A 22,779-nucleotide genomic window follows, 5' to 3' on the forward strand; every position below is an offset into this window, starting at 1 on the left:
CTTGTAGTGACAATTTGTAAATTTCTGGATGTATCCATAGTGTTAAAGCATTGCATATGTGCTGTGATTGATTAGTGCATTTTATAATGCTAAACAAACTTTTTTTTTTTTTATTATTAGGCAAACTCTCTTTGGAAGAGTTCATCCGAGGAGCCAAGAGTGATCCATCCATAGTCCGTCTCCTTCAGTGTGATCCTAGCAGTGCAGGGCAATTCTAAAACAGTTCTTTGGATGAATTGTGTATCTGCTTTTTGTTTTTTGTTTTTTTGCCAAACAACATTCATGGTGGTGTTGCCTCTGTATGACCAGTTATGCCTTCTTTTGTGGCATCTTTTAGCTTCTTTTGTTGTGGATTAATTATAAGAATGCTGAATGCTCTTAATAGTTTGTCCAGAACACAGACAGAATACTGTTTTAAATGGACATTGTGGTGTTAACTTGTTTAGAAGATTTTATTTTGTTCAATTTGTCTGTTCTCAAAAGTAAACCACAAGAAGGAAGAAACCTTCAGCAACACATTATTGCCACATTTAGAATGCTGCTTTAATAGTTGAAAATTCACCCGCAGGATCTGAAGCACAATAGTGGTTGAAGTGCAAAGTGTTACAACAGGTGCAGTATTTGATTTGTACAGTCTTTTTTTTATCCAGCAGGCACAAGAGAAACTACAAAACAGGATGAGTAAGAAGTGTTAATACAATAAGTTAGCAAATTCTAGCCTACTTCAGTCTCCCTACAATGTCACGTTGTTTCAATACTGTGAAAGTTTTTAAGGTGCATTGAGAATGGGGGGAGGGAATGATCAGCTGTTTTTTTAACAGGCTTATGCTGGTTGATTTAACATGTGTTTGATTTCCAGATAAAACCAATTTATAATTCTAATTAAAACAAAAAACCAGGTGGATGTTACCTGTTGCCATTTAGAATTAGTAAGTGTAGTTGTGTATATGACAAACTGGGTATTGAACACAAATTTAAGCGAGATGTGTGTTGAATGAGAGATTTTCAGATTAGTAATAAAGCAGTTTCTACTGCAGGAGACTGGGAGTTGAGCTCAGAAATAACAATTGTGCAACCTTATGCAGCTGACACTGAGACATGTCCACTGTCATGAATGTTCTTGTCTAGATTGGACTGCTCTCTCTCTCTCTCTCTCTCTCTCTTCCCCCCCTCCCCCCACATAGATAATGCGGTTCCTGTGTCTGCTTCTAAAGGTTGGAGAGCTATCACAAACTGTTTTAAAGCTAGAATTGTAGAATTCATACTTCATTTACTTTAGTGGGGTTGAAAGATCTGTACTGAAACAAGGAAATGGTACGCTTAATGATATATATATTTAAAAAAATTAGATGTAAGAGAAAACTGTTGAATGTTTATCTTTTCACTTGGATGCAAAAGGATTTCTGAACCTTGCTGCTGCAAAATTCTTTCATTTGGTCAGGGTCACTATATTCCAAGCAGTGTGTACGTTTGGGATCTCTTAAGGAATTTGCAAGCACTGCTTTGGCAAAAAAGCTTAGCAATGGGAGGTATTATGCTGACCAAGTTTGAGATAACCTGTCATTTGTTGAGTCTGCTTTGTGATACGGTAGGTGATATATCACTGCAGTCACTGCCCAATATCAGGAACTTATGAGACTGCTATAGTATAATCATTGTGTGAGGGGCGAGGTTGATATTCTATTAAGTGACCTTGTAACGCTAAACCCCAACTAGCCTTAATTTAAAATAAACTGAGTAAAATAGGTTAGATCTGCTGCTGCAGACTAGTTAAATGCTGATTAGCCATCAGGTAAAAGCAGTAGAATATATTAAGAAGTTTTTGCTTATCACTAGCTAGGAGAACATATGTACAGTAATTTAGGAAGGAAAAAGATCCTTGACTTAATTCTCAATACCATTTTGTTCTGTCATGCTTAAGATATGGTGCACAGTGAAAATTAATTATAGATAACATAGTTAATCAGTTCTTTCAAATTTACTATAAGTGGCAAAGCAATCCTGAATAAAAGGTCATCAGGCCCATTTCTTTGTCTCAGATGACCTAAAGGGCTTATCCAGAATCAATTTCAATTTAAAGTGGTTACAGAAATGCCATTGATGTAATTCTCCTGCTAAATGAGCTAAAAGACTAGACAGAGTTGTGTGTGAGAGACAGACAGACAGAGGAACACACAAGTGCAGGTTCAATACATAACTTTTTTAGCTTTTGGCATAGTCACTGGAAATACTACAGTGAAATTTTCTGGTTGGCTGAAATGGTTTTTGCCTATTTCCCATCCCTGTCTTATCCACACCCCACTGGAGATACTATGCACAAAATAGAACCTTTAAAGCACTTGTGCTCTTCGAGATAATTTTTTGTGTTTGCCAGTAATAGACCTCAGAAAGGCCTTGGCCCTAGAAGAAATCTGCAGAGATCTCCTCATGCTGAGTCAAGGGTCAGTTCTCTCCTTATTGTCTGGAGGGTCATTTTTCATTTGGACAAATCTGGCTAGATCCTTGGTTGTTGTAAATTGTTGCATTAAGGTGAATGGATCTACACTGATATATACCCACTAAGGATCTGCTCCTTAATCAAACATAAGCAATCAGTGTCGCTATATTAAAGCCCTTCTTTGGGTCACTTCATCACATCCACTACGTAGGAAAATAAATTGGAATATAAATTTTCTTAGAAATCTGAATACATATTGAAAAATTCCAATCCCAGATATCATTGCAGGCTTGTGGATCAAAAGCAGACAAGCTAGAAAAATTGATGTTTATTAAAGTTGAAGTAAAGTATGCAAAGTGGATAGCTCCTACAATTAATTTGTTTCTAATACAGTGAAAGCAGTTGCATGTGACTGAAACTATTAAAATTTTGCCTTTTTTAAGCAGCTGCGTTCCATCTCTTTTTTTGTATTATGACAATCCTTTGGCCCAGAACCTAGTTCCTCAGTTTGGTGTTTGGCTGTTTTTTGACAGAAGCAATTTGTGTATTAGTACTTTAAACTATGTGCTTGAAAATGCAACCTGTGATATGACCCCAGGCCAGTGGAGTTGTAATTCTTTCCACTGAAAGACTAGGAATGTAACCCACAGCTGCAGAGGACATAAATAACTGGAGATATGGTTATTGTATAAACATTTACAAAATGCATGAAGATTATTCCTTATTCCTGCCTGCCTTTCACAATTTATTTTGTTTCAAAATATTAACTGTTCCTTTCTTACTCTGCAAGTAAAAATTGTAGATATTTTTTAAATGATCGATAATTGAATTTGTTAAATGAATATCTGCAGTTTATTGGTTAACAAAACATGCATAGTACTGGTATGCATAATTTCTTTATTGTCTTGCTAATTGTCATTATTAACTTCAGTGATCTCTCAAAAAAAGAATGACCAAAACTATATGTCACAGTAGCATAGCCGTTTTTAAGGGAATGAATTAAAATATCTGACTCTGACTGTAGACAGTACCGGCTGCTTGATACCACTTACTATAACTGTGTAGATACATTTTCAATAATACCTGTGTATGTTTGATAGGTAAACTTGACTGATCTGGCATCCAAAAATGTTTAGTGTTTTGTAGACCTAGCAACTGTAAAAGTACGTAAGTTAGAACTCTATTTACATGGAATTCCTAGTGAACAGAAGGGGTGTTAGATCCTTGCTGAGGGCTTGCCCTTAAAGGAGAGTACCAGACATCTGTGCAGACTAACTGGTGTACAGAAGCTATAGCAGCCAAGCTGTAAAGCCATTCAGTATTCACTTTACTGAGCTCTGAGATTGGGAACTTGAAACAGCCCCTATAAAGCCAGCTAGCATACTCTTTTGGGCACTCTGGGTTTGAGGGGAAATGAAGCGCAACCCTCTTCCAACATCTGAAACCCCATGAACCCAAAGGATTTGGAGGTCCTCTGAGACCTTCAGGTAAAGTTGTAGTATACTTCCTACTAAGCTTATGACTTTTGAACGTTTCTCACCATCATTGTTGAGTTGCCTCATGCTTCATTATTTTCTGTTTTACCATTTGACCTCTACACACTCTCATGCTTAAATATCCTAAACATTACCGTTGTTTTAGAACAACAGTAAACTATGTATATAACTACTTGAAATGGAAGATGTATAAGTGCACCTTGAAATGTGTAAGATGTGCACCTAGAGACAATTATACTATGATGCTCTAAGAACAGAACAGTTCCCCACACCTTTCTCAGTACATTTGTACTTGCTCTTGTGGTACTTGGTGAAGTTCTGTTGCCTGCAATGTACAGGAGGTCCCACTAGATGATCACAGTGGTCCCTTCTGACCTTTAAAGTCTGTGACTCTGAGGTAAACCTGTACATTCAAAGCTAACTTTGTAAGATCTGAGATGTGTCCCTTTTTCTAAAACAATGCTTATTTTGTGAGCTCAGGAAAAAGCACAGCAACGTGAGCAGAGCAGCCCAGACAAGGTAAGGGAAACATCAGGAGCAGAGGCCGCCAGCCAGCCATAATTCCTAGATGTTTCATATTGCAGCCCGGCGTACTAACACTAGAGTAGGGTGTAGTTACACCCTATGCTGGTGGAAGTGTGAGCTTGAGGCTAGGGTCATTTTTCTAATGAATCACTGTTACAGAACCACCTTTTCTACATAACTCTGCTGATTCAGTTAGTACCTGTGGTGGGTTGGTCTTTTGGCTGCAAGATGAAGTGACAGGTGCAAGACCTGCTGGAAGGAATATTTTACCCACAGTTTGCTAAGTAGGGCTTCAAACTACAGCATAGCAGATTTAGATTAAATCTCAGGAAAAACTTCCTTAGTGTAAGAACAGTAGGGCAATGAACAGACACCTCAGGAGGTGGTGGAAACTTCTTCACTGGAGGTTTTCAAAAGCAGGCTGGATAGCTATCTGTCGTGGATGGTTTAGCCACAACAAATCCTGCATCTTTGCAGGGGGTTAAACTAGATGACCCTTATGGTCCCTTCTAACCCTAAGTATCGTGGATCTTTCTTTGCTCTGTGTTTCACTGTACATTTACACATTATTTAATATATTTAAAGAAGGAGAAATTGTTTTTTATAGATGTTAAGGACACTATATAATTGTAAAAGAATAAAGAAGCTTTGCAAACACTGGACAATAACACTCAAGGGCAGACGGACAAAGGCAGAACAGTAGGTTGGAACCTTATTGTCTCCTATCACCAAAACCAAGTATATTTCCAACAAGCTACAGGATCACAGCAGGTGCTTTTGAGAAGAGTGGGTAATTAGTTCTGCTTCTCTAGTATTTTCCCCATGGTGCACTGGCACATTTTTTGGTATATTTATGTGTTGTTTACTAGCTGTTTTAAAGACAAAGGGCCCTCCCTTGACTATTGTGTTGTCATTTACACCTGTGCAAACTGGGTGTACACTGCTGCCAGTTCAAAATTATATAGTTCTCCATTCGCTTTGCACAGCTGTAAATGGCTACCCAAGATGCAAAGCAGTGGAGAATCAGGCCCGAAGTGTGGTCTCGTGCTGAGATTCAACTAGGCTTGGCAGAATTTTGAAATTTTTTAATATAATTTTGACTGATCAATGCTTATTTTTAAGAATTTTTTCAATATTTATCTATTTATCTCTTGAAATTTTCACAGTTGTGGGAAATTGTGGGTGGGTGGAACCAGACAATATGGGTGGCCAGGCAATAATTATTTAATGACAGCTAATGTTGGCAGACAAAATGTTAAAGCTTTAACAACTGTTAAAAACACAAATTGTCAACATCACATGTCACAAATAAACAAATTAAATATCCTTAAATCAAATGCTAATAAGTTCTCAAGCAGCATTTTTCTTACTTTGGCAATCTGTAAATTTTCCTTATCAATAGAAATATATATACATATTTTTTAAATCAAATCCTTCCAACCCTAGATATTACTACGTAAAAAATGGCACCTTCTTACTCAGCAGGTCTGCTCCCTGTGTCTAGTCAGAGTCAGAGCTACTGACTGCAGTGACATAAATAAGTTTTTAATACTTTTTGCCTCAGAGTCCACGTCCGGAGGAGAGGCAGGTGGAGTTTGCGCCTTCATGTGCATCATCAACAGAACTGTTTACTGTGCTCCAATTAGAACTCCAGCCAGGTTAGCAGATGTCACTGAGGGCATAAATGGAAGATAATGGCATTTCACAGGTGTAACTGAGGGCATAATTTGGCCTGCAGAACTTTGTTCCCCATCATGATACACAAGAAGGAAAGAACTCAGCTTGACTTTTGAAGGTCAGCTTTAGTTTTCAAGCTGGCCTTGAAAAAAACCTTTACTTGTAAATTGAGAACATTTGATATACAATTATTATGAGGCAATGGGCATAGAACCCCATGATGCCTATTTTACAGGATTTTTTCAGAGACGTATTGCACTTAAATAAACAGCTATTTTTAAAAACATAAGGAAAAATGAAGAAGGGCCTGCAAATCAGCATGAAATACATCACACTCTAGAAATGAAGAACACTGCAGGAGATTTTATATATGTATTCAGGTCATTTCGAAAGGTAGACCTATGTCTTTCCCCCACTCCCACCCTATGAGACTGTATCTGACTATAATACATATGACTATCTCACTGTATCTCTTCTTTCAGTGTGACTTTTGCTGGTGATGTTGGGTTTCTAAGAATCTATATTGTTTGAGGTGGAGATAGTTTTGGAGCTGAGGTTGGTGCCACATTTTAGAGGTATAGGATGCGCAAACTTCAGATCCTGCTCTGCCCACCTTTAATTATGTTAGTCTATGAAGCAAAGTAATATCCATATAGATTTGATGCATTTCTTTGGGAATGCACATATTAAATTCCTTCAATCCTGCCCCAGAACATAGCATTATTTAATTGTACAGTAGGGATTAAAAAATCCCTCCTAAAATGCTTAATACACAATGAACAAGACAAATCAGAGCCCTCATATATAGTGAACAATATGAAAAGATCAGAAAAATGAACAGATATTAATTGTGCCTTTGTCCAGAGATCAAGGTTTGAATTCACTACAGGTGCATTCACTCCTGGACTAAAGGCCATGCAGAATCTTTGCACCACTTCCGTCCTAGTTAAGGTCTAGCATTTGCCCAGGGGCGAATTTCTCCCTGTGTGGTACAGACTGAAAGACCCAGGAAAATCAATGTTCAAAAAATGAGAATTCTGTGTCCCTCAACAAAGCTTTACACTGGGGAATTTTTCAATTCAGTTGGTTAGTTCCATATTCTGAGGTAAAATTTTGCCCACCTTTTAGTTGTGTTCCTTAACTGTGAGGTAAATGGATATTCCCCTGTCCACCCCGATGTTATCCCAAATAAGCATCCTCAGCACAGGCACTCAGAGTATTAGGCTGAGTCAAGTCACTGGGTTTGGGTTCTCACTTACATACAGTACTTAATTACCATCATCTATTTGACAATTCTTCCCCTCCCAGTCAGTGAATATGAGGCACTAGCGCTATGCCTTTGACATCTGGAAGTGCTGGTACTGGTGCATCTCTATGGGTTGACTGTTGTTGGGCAGGCCCAGGTTTGGGAGCCAGTGTTGTTGTGTTCTGCTCACCAAACCACAATATGTATTATTATTAAATATTGAACAAAACTCTAATCATCTGAAACAATTTGTGGGTTAAATTATTTTGTTTCTATTAATCTGCTGCAAACTGAAGCTAATCAGTTTTGTTAGCCATTCCCATGGCTTATAGATTATTGATTTCTTCAAGGTAAGGACAGTGTCTTCCTATGTGTCAGCTAGAGCTGGACAAATTTTTTCATCAGAAACTTTTCCCACTGAAAAATGCAGATTTGGGTTGACTGAAACATTTCATCGATTTGTGCCAAACTGTTTCAGTCAAAAAACACAAACAACATTCTGAAAAAATCTAAATGTTATATTTTGTTTGACATTTTTAAAACAAAACCTTTGGATTTTTCAGTGTAAAATGCCTTTTCATTTTGACACTGCAATTTCATTAATCTTTAAATAAAACCCTCAAAGCTAAAACAAAACTGCTTGTTTGACCCAAACCAACTTTTTTTTTCTTTCAGTTCAGACACCAAATCAAAAAAATATCAGTTAGTTGTATAGCTCTAGTGTCAGGATCAAGGACTAGAGAGCCCTGATCATGACTGGGCCTTCTGAGCCTTCGATAATGATTTAATGCTAACACGTACTGGGACACAATCTCAAAGCTACATATTAAAGATATTTTCTTTGCTGTTCTCCATAATGTTCATAAGAACATTGAAGTGAAGAGTGTGGATGGCATTTTCAAGAGTACTCAGCACTGACCTAGCTCTATGCCTGTTGAAGTGGATGGAGTTTTACTAGTGATTTCAACAAGGGCAGAGTTAGATCAACGTTGAGCACTTCTGAGAATTCTCATCCCATCTGCCCAAAGAGCCGTGCCGCGGTCACTTGATTGGCTTGATGGCCACCTTGAACACTGAAGAAGCAGATGATTAGCAAAACTGTCTGAGAAAATCCACTTTAATGCTAACCTGCATTTGCCCTACAACTTGGATACCCACTGTGTGTCCATGAGTGGAGCCCTACACAATCATTTGTTGGGAGATTGTGTTTTTTTATTTTCTCATGTATTCTCTGCAATTAAATTATTATTATTATTATTATTTATTAAACTGACAAGAATGACCCTCATTTGTGTGACTTCATTGAAACTGCATTCCACTGCAGCCAAACCCTGATTTGTAAAGTGTTTGGAGGGGGAAAAAAACAACAACAGTGGTTCAAGCTAATAAAGCTCTAAAGAGGCCAATGAAATATTTTGTGTCTCATGCTGGCCATTTTCATGCTTGAGACGATTGTGTTCTTTTTTTATTTTATTATTTAATTTCTTGATTAACATTTCTGCTTATTGTGTTTTTCTCATAGCTATTTTGAAACAGAGTGAAATCCATTTTACTAGATCCAGTCCTGCTGTTTTTATTTTTAGTTCTGACTCCAGCAAAACTTCCATTGATCCTAGTGGTAGCTTTGCCTGAGTAACAGAAGTGGGTTGTGTGTAGTAAAAATGGAATTTTAAATTGATCTAGGGATTGTTTTTGTTGTTTGGTGGTGGTGGTTTTTTTTGTTTTGTTTTGTCTGCACAATATTTGCTGCATAGGTTGAACTTGTGATTGGTTTGACTTTGTTTCTTGCATTAGCACTTGCTAATTCCTCCATTCACCCATGCCAGCCTCTTTGGGTTTTCCACTTTTCCCTTTTATGGTTCTGCAGATTCAGTCCTTTTTAACTTTAACTTTAAAGAGGTGATCAGTATTATACTTTGGCAAAAACACTTGAGGCTGATCCGTTTAATAACATTACTAGTTATGAACATATGATCTTGATGTAGGGTAAAAATTTAGGGCCCAATTGTGTAAGCACACTATACATATACCCCCACACTGAAGTTAGTGGGCTTTCCACAAGTCGACCACTTGCATCTTCATCTCTTAGGTTGGAAAATTGAAATACCCCTTGGATTAACCCTTTGTAAACTAATCGATGTAATCCAAGGAAGAAATGTTACATTCTGAAAGAAGGGCAAATATTAATTAAACTAGCGCAATCTGAAGTGTGTTGTTACAGTTTTCTGAAATCATTGGTCTCCTATGTATATTCACATCAGAATGTTGTGGGTCACCTCTTTTTGTTTCTGCTGCAAACTCATTTGGCCACTTGTGAGACTTTACTCAGTTCTTACACAGACAAAACTCAATGAAAGTGATGTCAGTGGGAGCTTTGCCCGTGGAAAAACTTCAGGATTTGGGCCCTGGGTAGTATTCATAGGTATGTGTTAGAAATGCCCAGGGTCAGTGGTTAAACCAAACCTCTGAAATGAAATCGGTAAACAGCCAATTAAATTAAAAGAGAGAAGGAGTGTGATAGGAACTAGTGTATATAGTCTGTGTTTCTAAGCGTGATCACTGTTTGCTATTTTATAAATATTTAGGACATTTCTGGAATTTTTAATGTGAAAGGAGTAAACTTTTCTTATTCTGCTAATGTATCTGCATTATGTATTATTTCTTTATTGACTATGCTTTTCAATATGTCAGACATTTTCTTCTGTATATATGACATGCAGTTTTACGGAAGTCTTAGCAGCATTAGTTTGAATTTTTTAAAGACTGTACTAATGTGTGGTAATGTGTTTTAGAAATGGCATCTTTGTTGTAAGATGTACAAACTATTTAAACTGACTTCTTTTGTTGTTGTTCATAGAAACAGCACTAAGAAATGCATGTTCTTGTTCACTTTTCCTTGTGCAGCTGCGGACAGTCATTATAATGATGCAATTGGTTTACATCGTGTACAAAACCCGCATCCTTATTTTTAATAGGGGTTAGTTTAAAACTCACACAGACTTTTCCTGAAAAGTCTATTTTTGTGTATTTATCTCTCAGCTTCAAGCTTTTTTTTTTTTTTTTTGATCACACATTCTGTGTTGCTCCCAGTGCTACTTGCCTGTGGCCAGGTCTGCATGAGGGCAAGACTCAGAAGTCTTCCCCATAGACTTATGCCCCACTCCCCATGTGACACGGGTGATGAAAGAGCAGTGAGGAGTGCTCAGCTATCTCAGTTTTTCAAGCATGATGTCATGACTAGATCATTCAGGCCTTTACACCCCCCACAAGACAGACTGATCAGTCACTTTTGCTATCACTTTCCCCTCATGCTTCATTGGCTAAGTCAAAACAAAATGAATGTGTTACAACCTTAGCTTAGCCTAGTGTAGTCCTTTTTTCATGCTGATGTGGGTAACTGACTTAAAAACTGTATCATTTAAATAAGAATGAGCCTGAATAGCTAACTCTGGGTCTGAATCCTGCTCAGGGTTTAGGTTCAGCCCATTACCCAGATGGGACCAATTATGAAGTTTAGATCCACATTCCTTTCAAGTTTCGGGGGTGCTCAGATCCAGGATTTTGGGATGGGCCAATCTCGATATTTAACAAATTTTCTGAGAGGAATATGGATCCATTTTGCACACTGTGCCACTGCATCTTATGGATGTTTTTATGAGAAAACAGTTTAAAATGCACCTGGCCAAATGATAAATTTAGCAACTGTTTTTCCTTGTTATACAAACACACACAAAACAGCATTGTGTGGTTAAAAAAGATACATTTGTGACAGTTTCTTTTTCAGTGCCAAACATATGAGCAGTATTGTTTGAAGGGAAATAAGAATTTTTTACTGTATTATTATTACTATTATTATTGTTGAACAAATCTTGTTTTTTAAATATTAGATTTTTTGAAGAATTTTGTATTGTAAACTGTTTTGTGACATGGTGCTTTTTCATACTGGAATTACTGATTGCACCGAACTCTGAATTGTTTTTCTTATATAAATGCGTAACCTTGAACAATCTTTATGAACATCAGTGTATGGTGAATACCAAGGTTCACAAAGAAATTTCCCTATTGAAGCCCCTAAATGTTCCTGCCTACTAATAAATACTCTGCTGCAGCTAGTTTTCTGGAAAGTGCTGTTGTATTGCTCCTGAAGAACAAGCACTAGCTCAAAGTACTGAATCAATATTGCACTGCCATTGGAAGCACTGTTTCTTACAAACTGGAAGAAATATGATGAGGTGACCTATGATCAGTGTTTAAAAAAATCCCCTGCCACAAAAACTCACCCTCCCCCACCAGTACCTGCTTGCCAGAAATGAAATGTTAGTCATTTTAAATTCAAACCTATCTCCCTCTCTCACAAGTCTGACTTCACCTCTCTGTTTGTTGCTATGAGGTATGGACATCAGAAATGACAATCTATGAAGCTGGGTTTAGAGGAAACGACACATCTCTGCATCATTGCAAGCTTCCTTCTGGCCCATTTCATTTGTTGTCCCTCAATTTGGGTCTTAGTTACAGATATGTGACTTCAGTGGCTGAGAGCTTTCTACACATGTGAGAGGAAGCAATGAACAAGAATTTCCAGGCTATATTGGTTTTACAACATACAGTTATGCAGAGTTAAAACCTGCCGGCCTCCTGCAGTCCTGCTGTGAAACCATAATCCTCCAAAGAGGATTAAGCACGATGCCTCTACATTTGGACCCAGCTGGGATGACTGGGCTTGGAAATTTCTTGCTGGGAAAAGCATAGAGATAAAGACAATGAATAACCTTAATTAAAATTAAAATCTTTGCAGCAAGGTTGAACTATTTCTTTAATCCGATACCTTTCTTAAGCCTGACATGTGTATGTAGAGAAATGAGGTATAGAGTTGCTCTTTTCACAATCTATACGCAGTGGACCTTAAGTTTAAGTAAAGTTTTTATGACGTTCCAGAGTTTAAATACTATATTAGGAAGGGGCATTAGAATTGGGGTTTCCTACTAATGCATTTAGGGTGGAATTCATCCGAGGGCACAGGGCCAGTGTAGTCTATGCATCTCTAAGTCCTCCTTAAGACTATTTTTAGACTGAAATTATTCCCCACATGCATTATTTGAAACATTTTGGGTACAATGTCCCTGCCTGTGTCCCAGCACTAGATGAAACAACTAAAGACCAGTTTTGTAAAAGAGAGAAGAAACACTAGGAGTATTTGTACCATCTCCTCAGGAACTGAAAAGGGAGGAGGAAACATGAGGACCAGAGAATGCTTATCAGCTGGGAGAGAGAGAGAGCAAATAACTGCCAGGTGCAAAATGGCTACAGTAGGGTTACAGCCACAAGGCTCTGTCATATTTAAAGGGCCAGCTTCAAAAAAGCATGCTGGGAACAAATGTTCCTATAAAATGGCCCCCCTGTACGAAGGATAGTGGTTGGGACCAGGTAGTTAGCCAAAGAGAGGCAGGGTCTGTGTCACCACGGCATCACGCTGCGGTAAATGTGTAAAGGAAAGGGGGCAGCTGGAGATTCAGTAGCATTTAAGCTCTTCTGGTATTATGTTTCTTTCAGACTAATTTAACAATCAGCCCATTACTTTCCCAGCTGTCCCTGTTGTAGGGTGCCACTAAATACACTGATGGATTAACAAATAATATTCAAAATATTAGAAGATACCAAATGTGCAGCAATAATCCTTCTCTGAAAATGGCAAATATCCGTGGAAGGACTCTCGCCGATGGAGATGGGTGAATGTGGCTGGAATTTGGTATGGATCAGATTCCAGTAGATCAGCGGTGGATCTGTATGATCCAAATCTCTGAAGTCTACAAACTGGACTGGAAATTTTAGAACAGCCTTTCTCAAATATCCCTGGGCACTTCCCTTTCAGTCACAGCTGCCAATGTAGCACAAAAACAGCCTCTCACATGGTGGCCTGTTCTATTCCTGGCCTGAAGTGTGGGCGGGGGGGAGAGGATGTTTTCAGCCCCCTAAAAAGTTTGAGTTTGGACATAGGAAGCCAAGCAGGCAGGGTGCATAGAGGTTTTCCATTGTCTCACGTCTCCACTGCAGCAGGCCAACTCCTTTCACGCTTTCGAGCCAGGACTAAAAATGCCCACTTGTCCAAGCAAGATGCAGTATTTTTGCTATAACAGGGACTCACCTCAGTATCTTATCTTCGGCAGACAACGAACACTGAAAGTGATCGTTTCAACCCTTACAATATGGCTGGGACAGTAGGTGCAAGTTGTTTGCCTTTGAAGGTGAACGTTGCAGCTTGATTGTTACACTAGCACAGAGACAACATGTAACTGTTGATAGTGGGGGTGGGGCACAATTTAAAGGTTGGGGGTAGGGTGACCAGATGTCCCTATTTTGTAGGGACAGTCCCAATTTTGGGGTTTTTTCTTATATAGGCTCCTATTAGCCCCCCACCCCCTGTCCCAATTTTTCACATTTGCTGTCTGGTCACCCTAGCTGGGGGGGGCGGGGGAATGTGACCACCGCATGGGTTGCATCTGGCTGTAGCACAGAAGGTTTCAAACTGGGGGACGGGTCCCCCTGCGGAAGGCACAGAAGAATGTTTGGGGGGGGAGAAGACAGCGATGCCAGGTGTCTTGGGCCTGTCCTGTGTGGGGAAGGGAAGAGCACCTCCACCTCCTGACTCACCACAGAACCTCTTGCTCAATGGAAGACAGAGCAAGCCCCACTGCAGTGCGAGGGGAGCAGTTTCCCCGGGCAGAGCCCCTACTATAGTTAATGGGAGAGCGGCTTCTGCTCTGAGAACAGGCACGCCGCATTTGACCCACCAGCAGTAGGGAAGGAGAAGCAGCCCCAAGTAGCTGGGGGGGGGGGGCCTGACTCAGCCCGCAGCCAGCCGCCATGCTACTGCCTCCCTCTCCAATCCTGAAGCACTTACATGAGAGGAAAGTGATCAGGAACAGTCAGCATGGATTCACCAAGGGTAGGTCATGCCTGACTAATCTAATCGCCTTCTATGATGAGATTACTGATTCTGTGGATGAAGGGAAAGCAGTGGATGTATTGTTTCTTGACTTTAGCAAAGCTTTTGATACGGTCTCCCACAGTTTTCTTGTCAGCAAGTTAAAGAAGTATGGGCTGGATGAATGCACTATAAGGTGGGTAGAAAGTTGGCTAGATTGTCAGGCTCAACGGGTAGTGATCAATGGCTTCATGTCTAGTTGGCAGCCGGTGTCAAGTGGAGTGCCCCAGGGGTCGGTCCTGGGGCCGGTTTTGTTCAATATCTTTATAAATGATCTGGAGGATGGTGTGGATTGCACTCTCAGCAAATTTGCGGATGATACTAAACTGGGAGGAGTGGTAGATACGCTGGAGGGCAAGGATAGGATACAGAGGGACCTAGACAAATTGGAGGATTGGGCCAAAAGAAATCTGATGAGGTTCAATAAGGATAAGTGCAGGGTCCTGCACTTAGGATGGAAGAACCCAATGCACAGCTACAGACTAGGGACCGAATGGCTAGGCAGCAGTTCTGCGGAAAAGGACCTAGGGGTGACAGTGGACGAGAAGCTGGATATGAGTCAGCAGTGTGCCCTTGTTGCCAAGAAGGCCAATGGCATTTTGGGATGTATAAGTAGGGGCATAGCGAGCAGAACGAGGGACGTGATCGTTCCCCTCTATTCGACATTGGTGAGGCCTCATCTGGAGTACTGTGTCCAGTTTTGGGCCCCACATGCAAGAAAGATGTGGATAAATTGGAGAGAGTCCAGCGAAGGGCAACAAAAATGATTAGGGGTCTGGAACACATGACTTATGAGGAGAGGCTGAGGGAACTGAGATTGTTTTTGTCTGCAGAAGAGAAGAATGAGGGGGGATTTGATAGCTGCTTTCAACTACCTGAGAGGTGGTTCCAGAGAGGATGGTTCTAGACTATTCTCAGTGGTAGAAGAGGACAGGACAAGGAGTAATGGTCTCAAGTTGCAGTGGGGGAGGTTTAGGTTGGATATTAGGAAAAACTTTTTCACTAGGAGGGTGGTGAAACACTGGAATGCGTTACCTAGGGAGGTGGTAGAATCTCCTTCCTTAGAAGTTTTTAAGGTCAGGCTTGACAAAGCCCTGGCTGGGATGATTTAATTGGGGATTGGTCCTGCTTTGAGCAGGGGGTTGGACTAGATGACCTCCTGAGGTCCCTTCCAACCCTGATATTCTATGATTCTATGATTCCATGTGGCACAGACACACAGAGTGTGCTGCCAACCAAGGGGAGCTGCTGGGCATCCTGGCCAGAGGCAGCCCAAGGCCTTGCTCACCCCCAGTGGGTCAGTCTGCAGCAGACCCTCTGAGTGGGTCCCCTCAGAATATTTAGCTGTTGCTAAATGGAAGGCAGAAATCTGGGAGAGGGCATGCCCCTGCATCTTCCCCTCCCCTGCCCTGCCCCTCTTCGCTGCTGCATGGTCAGAAGGGCATGAAGGGGGAAGATTTAGTTTCCTCTGATGATAGTTTTAGCGCCCCTGTGGCCCAGTGTATACCAGTGTGAAAGGTGACTCAGGGCTGCTGTATTTGGTGGGGAGGGAAGGGCAGGGGGGCGGATGCCATTAGGACGCAGTCAACAGCTTCTCTTAGCCTTATAGTAGCCACAAGCTGAACTGGGCCGAGTGTGAAAGCTGCTAAGCAGCTTATACATAGACAACATGCAGCTGATTTACAGAGCAGTAAATTCATTGCACTAACCCTCAAGGCAATCTAAGGCTCTAGGTAATGTTTACGTGCCAGTGTCGCTGCGTTTACGCACATAGTGCTAGCTATGACTAGAATTATCTTAGGTACTGACAGGCCTGCCCCCCACTCCCATTACCCTAGTAGCTGAGCACCTCACAGGCTTTAACGTATTTACCCGCACAACGCCGCCATGAGGCCGGGCAGTGCTGTTATCCCCATTTTACAAATGTGGCACTAAGCAACAGCAGAACTAAGGGCTAGCGTCCCAAAGGGCCTTAGGCACCCACCTGCCATGTTAGGCACCTAGGTTCCTGAGTTAGGCATTCACTGGCATCCCTGCTCAGCTGCCACCCAACCTGGCCAGCGGCTATGTTTTTCTGTAAATGTTTCCTGTCCACCTATGGTTCTGCCCCTAGGCTTGTGCTCTGCAGCGCCCCGGCAGGCGGCCAGAGGCCTGAGCCTCAGAGCAAGTCACAAAGATGTGCTTTTACCTGACTTGCCTGCAGGGCCTGACGAGGTGGGCATGCTCAGAGACCCCCTAATGCCACACAGACCTGCCCCGGGGGGCTCCCGCATAACCTTTAGTCCAGGGGAGTTAGACCACTCACCTGAGGTGGGAGACCTCCCCCATCAGGTCTCCCCCCACCTAATAAAGAGAAGGGATTTAAGCGGGGCTCTGCCATCTGTCAGATGAGTGTTCTGGCCACTGAGCTATGGGATAATCTGATGTGGTGCAACCTCAGGCTCACCTTGCACTTTGGCTGTTGCACTTTGCACTTTGGCTAATTAATTAGTGTCATTGGAGCAGGGGCACTGGATCGTGGGTCTTCCACCTTCTAGCTATGCCCCACCCCCCCTTCCAACCCAGGCTGGAGGCAGTCTCGCTTGCAGGCCCAGCGACGCTTTAATTAGTTAGCTGCAATGGAGCGGCTTCAGCAGGAGAGCTTGAGGGAGCCTCCACATCAGAATAGCCCCAAGTACAGTGGTTTGCGCACTCTCCTGAGAGGCGGGAGACCATGGGCAGTGGGTGAAGCTTCCCCTTGGGGAGGCTAGCCCCTGTCCTGCCTCTTCTGGCTGAGGCCGTGCTCCCGCTCGCTGCTCTCATTCCCTTGCTGCTCTTCTCCCCCTCCCCACCGGGGCTGAAAGCTGGACCCCTGCCCATGGCCCGAGCCTGGGGGGGGGGGGGGGGGGCTGTGCTGAGAGCTCGGTCGGGGGCCATGGGGTTGGGAGGGGAGGAGCTGAGCGGTCAGCCCTAACTGAGCCTGCAGCAGACCTGTCAGGCCTGGCAGGAGTTCTGAGCCCAGACCCCCCACCCCATTCCATCCCTTCTCCCACCACCCTGCTCCTGTTGCACCCCACTCCACTTCTCCCGAGCCCCTCCCCCCGCTCGCTCCTTTCGGACCACCCCCCCCCCCACGCTGTGGCCCCAAGACCGGAAAAGCTCAGGGCCACAGCATGACACGAGCACGCCTCCAGTCCCAGGGCAGTGGTGGGGGAAATTTTTCCAGGGTCCCAAATTGGCCATGGCCCCTGGGCACAGGTCCCAGGGCTCATGCATTCATCTGCCACTGCCTCCCTCCCCACCCCCACAATGGCATGAGGTTTGGGGAGGCTTAGTCTTCCCCAGCCACCATTATGCCCCAGCCATGCGTGAGACCACAAACCACCCCCCCCCTCCATTCAGCTCCCTTCTTGTCAAGTAGAAGGAGACTGGAAGGACGGGGAGGGGGGGGTCCTCCTACATCCCAAGTAAGTACCTAACCCCTGGGTTGAAAGTTGTGGGGGATTGCGGGGGTGGTCCTCCTCTTCCTCACAAGTCCAACTGCAGGAGCAGGTTCATGGCTGAGACTCACTAGCAGAGACAGGCACCTCCCTGCAGCCCAGCTTAGGTACCTAATTCTCTGAGAGTGAGGCAGGTCACCCAGCTTCTTCGGCATTGCCCATTGGCTAATTTAGGTTTCTCCCAACTCAGTGTGCTAGCTTTCATTAATCCCAGGCGTAGCCCCCTCTGCTCCCACCGCACTGTATTGGGAGTCTTGGTGCCTAATTCAGCGTCGTGAATGCCAGTGATTTGCTAAGTATCAGAGGGGTAGCCGTGTTAGTCTGGATCTGTAAAAGCGGCAAAGAGTCCTGTGGCACCTTATAGACTAACAGATGTATTGGAGCATAAGCTTTCGTGGATGAATACCCACTTCATCGGATGCCAGTGATTTGCTTGGCACCTAAAAGTTATTGCAATGCCTGCCTATGGCCCTTGGTGGCACTTGCCCAAGGTCAGGCAGGCCATGGACGCGCAAGGACATGAACTGAGCTTTCCTGGCTACTGCCCTAAGCAATGGACCCGTCTTCTGCCCCATTCAGTAGATGGAGCTGCTCATGTACACACCCCTGCCGTGGCTTTTGGGGGAGTGAGTGAAAAACCTGGCTAAGCAAAGGAAGCAGAAAAGCAGTTTAAAAACTGCACACACGGGAAGAGGAACTTTTGATGACAGTAATTATTATAGTGGCTCAATGCTGGTGAACACCAAGCCTCAGGGGTGCTAGTTGCATGTGAGATGTACTGCAGCTCAGAAGTAAGTAGGTGCTTCAGCAGCTAGGCCTTATAGATCCTAACCATGTGGGTCCCATTCAGATGTATGGCTAATGGAAAAGATATTTTACTAGGCCTGGCAGGAAAGGTTGCAAATACTCCAGGTATAGAGCCTTAAATGGTCATGTGAGCACTAGCAGTAAACGTTAAGGTGACTGGGGTGGTCCAACTGAGCATCAGGGATCTTTGGGCCCAGTGCCTGGGGGAGGACCCTTTCCAGTCCAGTCAGGAGCTTGCTGGGTTCCAGGCCAGACTCAGTCTCTCTCACTGGGGCCCCGCTGCACTGACTTCCTGCCCAGCTGCTGCGGCTCTCTCATAAGTCCCACAGAGACTTGCATCCAGCTGTAACATCAGGTAGGCACAGGCTCTGCATGCAGTTTCTGGGGGGGGGTACGCTCAGTATCCCACTTCGCTACAGCTCCTGGCGCCCAGGCTTGCCCAGTCCCTTCCTAGTCAGAATCCTTCTTCCCACCTGGCCAGGAGGAAGGATAAGTGCAAGGGGAAGAGGGTTAATGGGCGCTGGCATCGCCTGCTTAGCAGATCCAGCATGACAATTAGCTTTGAAAATGTTTGCTATAGAGCTTGGGGCAGTGCCCCATGCAATTAGCCCACATTTGCTGCCTTTGTTTTATGAAACTCATGGGGGCCTCAGTGCATGAATCAACCACTACACCAGTGTAATACTGTGCTTTACTGCCCATGGATTAAGGCTGATATTGTGACTTCCAGTCCCTACTTATAAATACACGAGTATTGACTCCAGAGCTTGAGTAATATGTATTTTCACCAGCCCCTTTTGATTCCTTCATAATAATTGCTACTTCTACTTTTTTGGAAAGTTTCTTAGAGACAGAAAGAGGAAATGGAAAAACAGTACCTAATAATGCACTATACACCAATGAACCTATTGGACACCAATCTCTCTTACATATGAATATTTATTATTTTCCTTCTGAAAAATGTACAAAAAAATAAAATACCTGTATTTATAGTTTATCAATCCCCTCTCCCATTTACAACACTATTAAGTTACATGAGCTATTACCTTAATATAAACGCACACTGTTTATACATAAAGCTTCCTTGCTTGCCAGAGAGAGGGGCTGTCACAAAATTTGGCACAAACACACCTGTTTGCATCTTATCACAATTTAAAGGAAGTGGGGAAGGGAATAAACATTTGACATACTTTACACTTTAAAAGTCTCGGGAAGAGCATTCGTTTCCAGTTCCACGTCACACTACACGCTGCATTCAGAACAGTGGTGCAGCTTCATTTTTATTGATAGCACTGAAGCCATCAGTTCCACTCAATCTGCAACTTTTAAACAATCCATAGCTTTAAATACAGGAAAATAAACAGGAACAGTGTCTGAAACAATATCATCTGTAGTTGCTTGATCAACCCATTGTGCAAGAGAAGAGAGAGCAGGAGATACACCCAAGGAAGAAAAGTCAATTTTTTTCTGAGTGTGTGCCCTTCAGTGGCAAAAATTCTCCAAACCCCACCAAATTGTAGTTATTGCTAATCTTGGGCAGGGTGGGAGGAGGGGGCACCCTTTCCCCACCACCCACCAACAAAAAAATGTAGCCTTCAAAACAGGGGTTACGATTCTATGCGTTTGCTTTGGGCTATAAGCAGCTGAAATATGTTGGAGCAGCATCAGACTTTAGAGTTGCATTGCATAGTTTGGCTTTCATAATAAGGCATTCAATCCACTGACAGCTCAGGAATTACTACTTGTTGCATTATAGCTTTGGTCTTTTGTGGGACAGCTTCTATGTACAGTCCTGTTGTAATGTTAAAAAACTAGTGGAACATCTGTAAACATGAAGTTTCCCTTAGTGTAAAGAGCTCCATGAACCAGCCGCCTTTCAGACTCCACTAGTTCATAGTCAGGACTCCTCACTTGCAGGAGGAGATTTTTGTTCTTTTAAACCAATAGCCACAAAGTGCCCCTCCCCCCCCAAAAAACCAAAACCAAAACAAACAAAAGACCAGCAAGCTAACACAGGCATTTTTGTCCTCTGGTGCACCATTGCCAAATCTCACTCCCATTTAAATTAGAAGCACATTTTAAATGTAAGCTACATTATTCATCATAAGATTTGATGAAGGATAAGTGACATACATGTTTTAACCAGTATGAATGTAAATAAATGCCTGGTATTTTTCTGGGCCAGCTGAAGCCTTTGAACCAATGTATAATGGATATTTAGACTGGACAGAGGAGCTCTCCCATTGTTCTAGCAGCGTGAGTTACTGGCACTGGGCCTTTCTGTGACTTGAACTCCTCCTTTTGACCAACAACCCTTAAAGGTGAGCCAGCATGCTTTTAACCTGTCAAGACCAGAGTTCAGGGTCCTGTGTTTCTCCTTCCACAGCTCATGCTGTCACTAAAACCTAAAGCAGGGCAGCGAGCTGTGTTCTCTGTAAGGCTTTAGGTGCTTGGGATGCCATCCACTGGAGCCCCCTAAACTTCAGATCAATAACTCTAAAGAAGACATGACTAGCAGATTTGCTTACTATAGCTATATGAGTCATCGTTAAACCCATCTCTATATCGGGCCAAATCCTGCTTGCCAAAGAGGCTTTTAGCTTCCAAAGAGGCTTTCAGCTTCAGTAAGGCTACCTGCGTGAGTAAAGCCAGAAGGATTTGGATGTTCTGCCACTGTCATGGGATCTTAAGCACTTTATTTGAAAGTGTATTTTACAAAATCTTTTCAGTTAATCTTGGACGCACCTTCCCTTTTGCAGATTGTGCACGAGCTGCAACTCCTGAGCCTGGAATCAGAAAGATGTTTTGTCTCACCCCTGTTCCCATTTCCTAAAACCCTGCAGTTCTCACCCATCCTAGGCTAGCAAGCAGCAGTGCTCCAGGACAGCGGGACACACTGCAACCCACAGGACATTCACATCATATCAGTTATGCAGGCGAGACGGAATAAACACATTCCTGGGGGAGGGAATGCTAAGTCCACTATTAACCCAAGCACTGCTGCTACATGTGCAGGCTTTGCTGAGCCTTTCTTTATCAATGGCAACTATGTGGTGAATCCAGAATCCCCATCGACATCTGCCAATCATGTGTATTGCTAAACAGTCTAGTATCAAAAGCCACAGATGGTTAAAATAGATAAAAGAGCTTGCCTGATATCAAAGGGCTTATATGTTTGTTTACATTTACCCACAGGCTTAACTTTAAGCACGAGTAGCCCCACTGGACCCTTGTGACTGACTGAAAGACCCTATTGAGATGTCTTAGAATTCCAAACATTTCTTCTATTTAAAAAAGAAAAATACAAGAACAAATCCCATAACTCAGTCGGACTGTGCATCGTACCCAGGCCTGAATCTAACCTGCCAGAATTCACCTCTTTTTATGAAGAGTCAGAAACAAAGATCTGGCCCAAGTCAGGGTAGATCCTTGCTCCAAACAAAAGCCAAATTCAAATACCACAAGATTCCTATTCCTCAGAGTGTCCACTCTTATACCTCATCACAGGTGGGTTAGAAAAGCAGCCATGTAGGACTGTGTGTGGTATGAAAAGGCCATGACACATCATTCAGCACTACTTAATGGAGAGAGAGCTGCAGATGGGGAGGGGAAATAGAAAAAATAGATCTACAATGCAGACAGAAATACAGCAAAAAGCAGATTCTGGATACGTTGGGTTTGATTCTCCCCTGAACCTTGCCTGGGTTCCAGTCCTGCAAATGATTACGTACATGCTGAACTACTATTGCAAAGTATTGATTTCATTAGGACTACATACATGAGTACAGTTTCGCATGTGTGAAGGGTTGGGAGCTTACATCTGTACAAAGCAAGTGTTAAAACAATATCACCAAATCAGACTGCTGGCATTTTACACCCATCTTTGCACAGATGGAAATGACAATATGAGGTGCAAAGCAATAGAGAATCAGGCCTATTAACCTGGGCAAACATTTCTGTAAGGGGCCATTGCAATAACATGCCTGAAATGGACCAGCATTGAGACAGAAAGGAAAGGATTTTGGAGAAAAAAATAGAGACACACCAACAGAACCACCAAACAATTGCAGTGCATTCAATTTTTAGAGGCAATGGACCAAATTCATCCCCAAAATTAGCCCTTTGAAGTT

At 42.7% G+C, this 22,779-nt stretch overlaps 1 protein-coding gene across 6 annotated transcripts in view; it reads left to right on the forward strand.

The window, feature by feature from the left end:
• NCALD (neurocalcin delta) overlaps positions 1-12,135 on the forward strand; it is a 145,514-nt gene extending 133,379 nt beyond the window's left edge. For all 6 annotated transcript variants that reach the window (XM_074944013.1, XM_074944012.1, XM_074944014.1 and 3 more), the window contains one exon: positions 121-12,135. In XM_074944013.1, the coding sequence (XP_074800114.1) occupies positions 121-218 (98 nt within the window). In that variant the 3' untranslated portion in view covers positions 219-12,135. The remainder of the gene's footprint in view (positions 1-120) is intronic.
• The last annotated feature ends 10,644 nt before the right edge of the window (positions 12,136-22,779 follow it).

The sequence above is a fragment of the Natator depressus genome, chromosome 2 (genome assembly GCF_965152275.1).
Source record: "Natator depressus isolate rNatDep1 chromosome 2, rNatDep2.hap1, whole genome shotgun sequence".
NCBI lineage: Eukaryota > Metazoa > Chordata > Testudines > Cheloniidae > Natator > Natator depressus.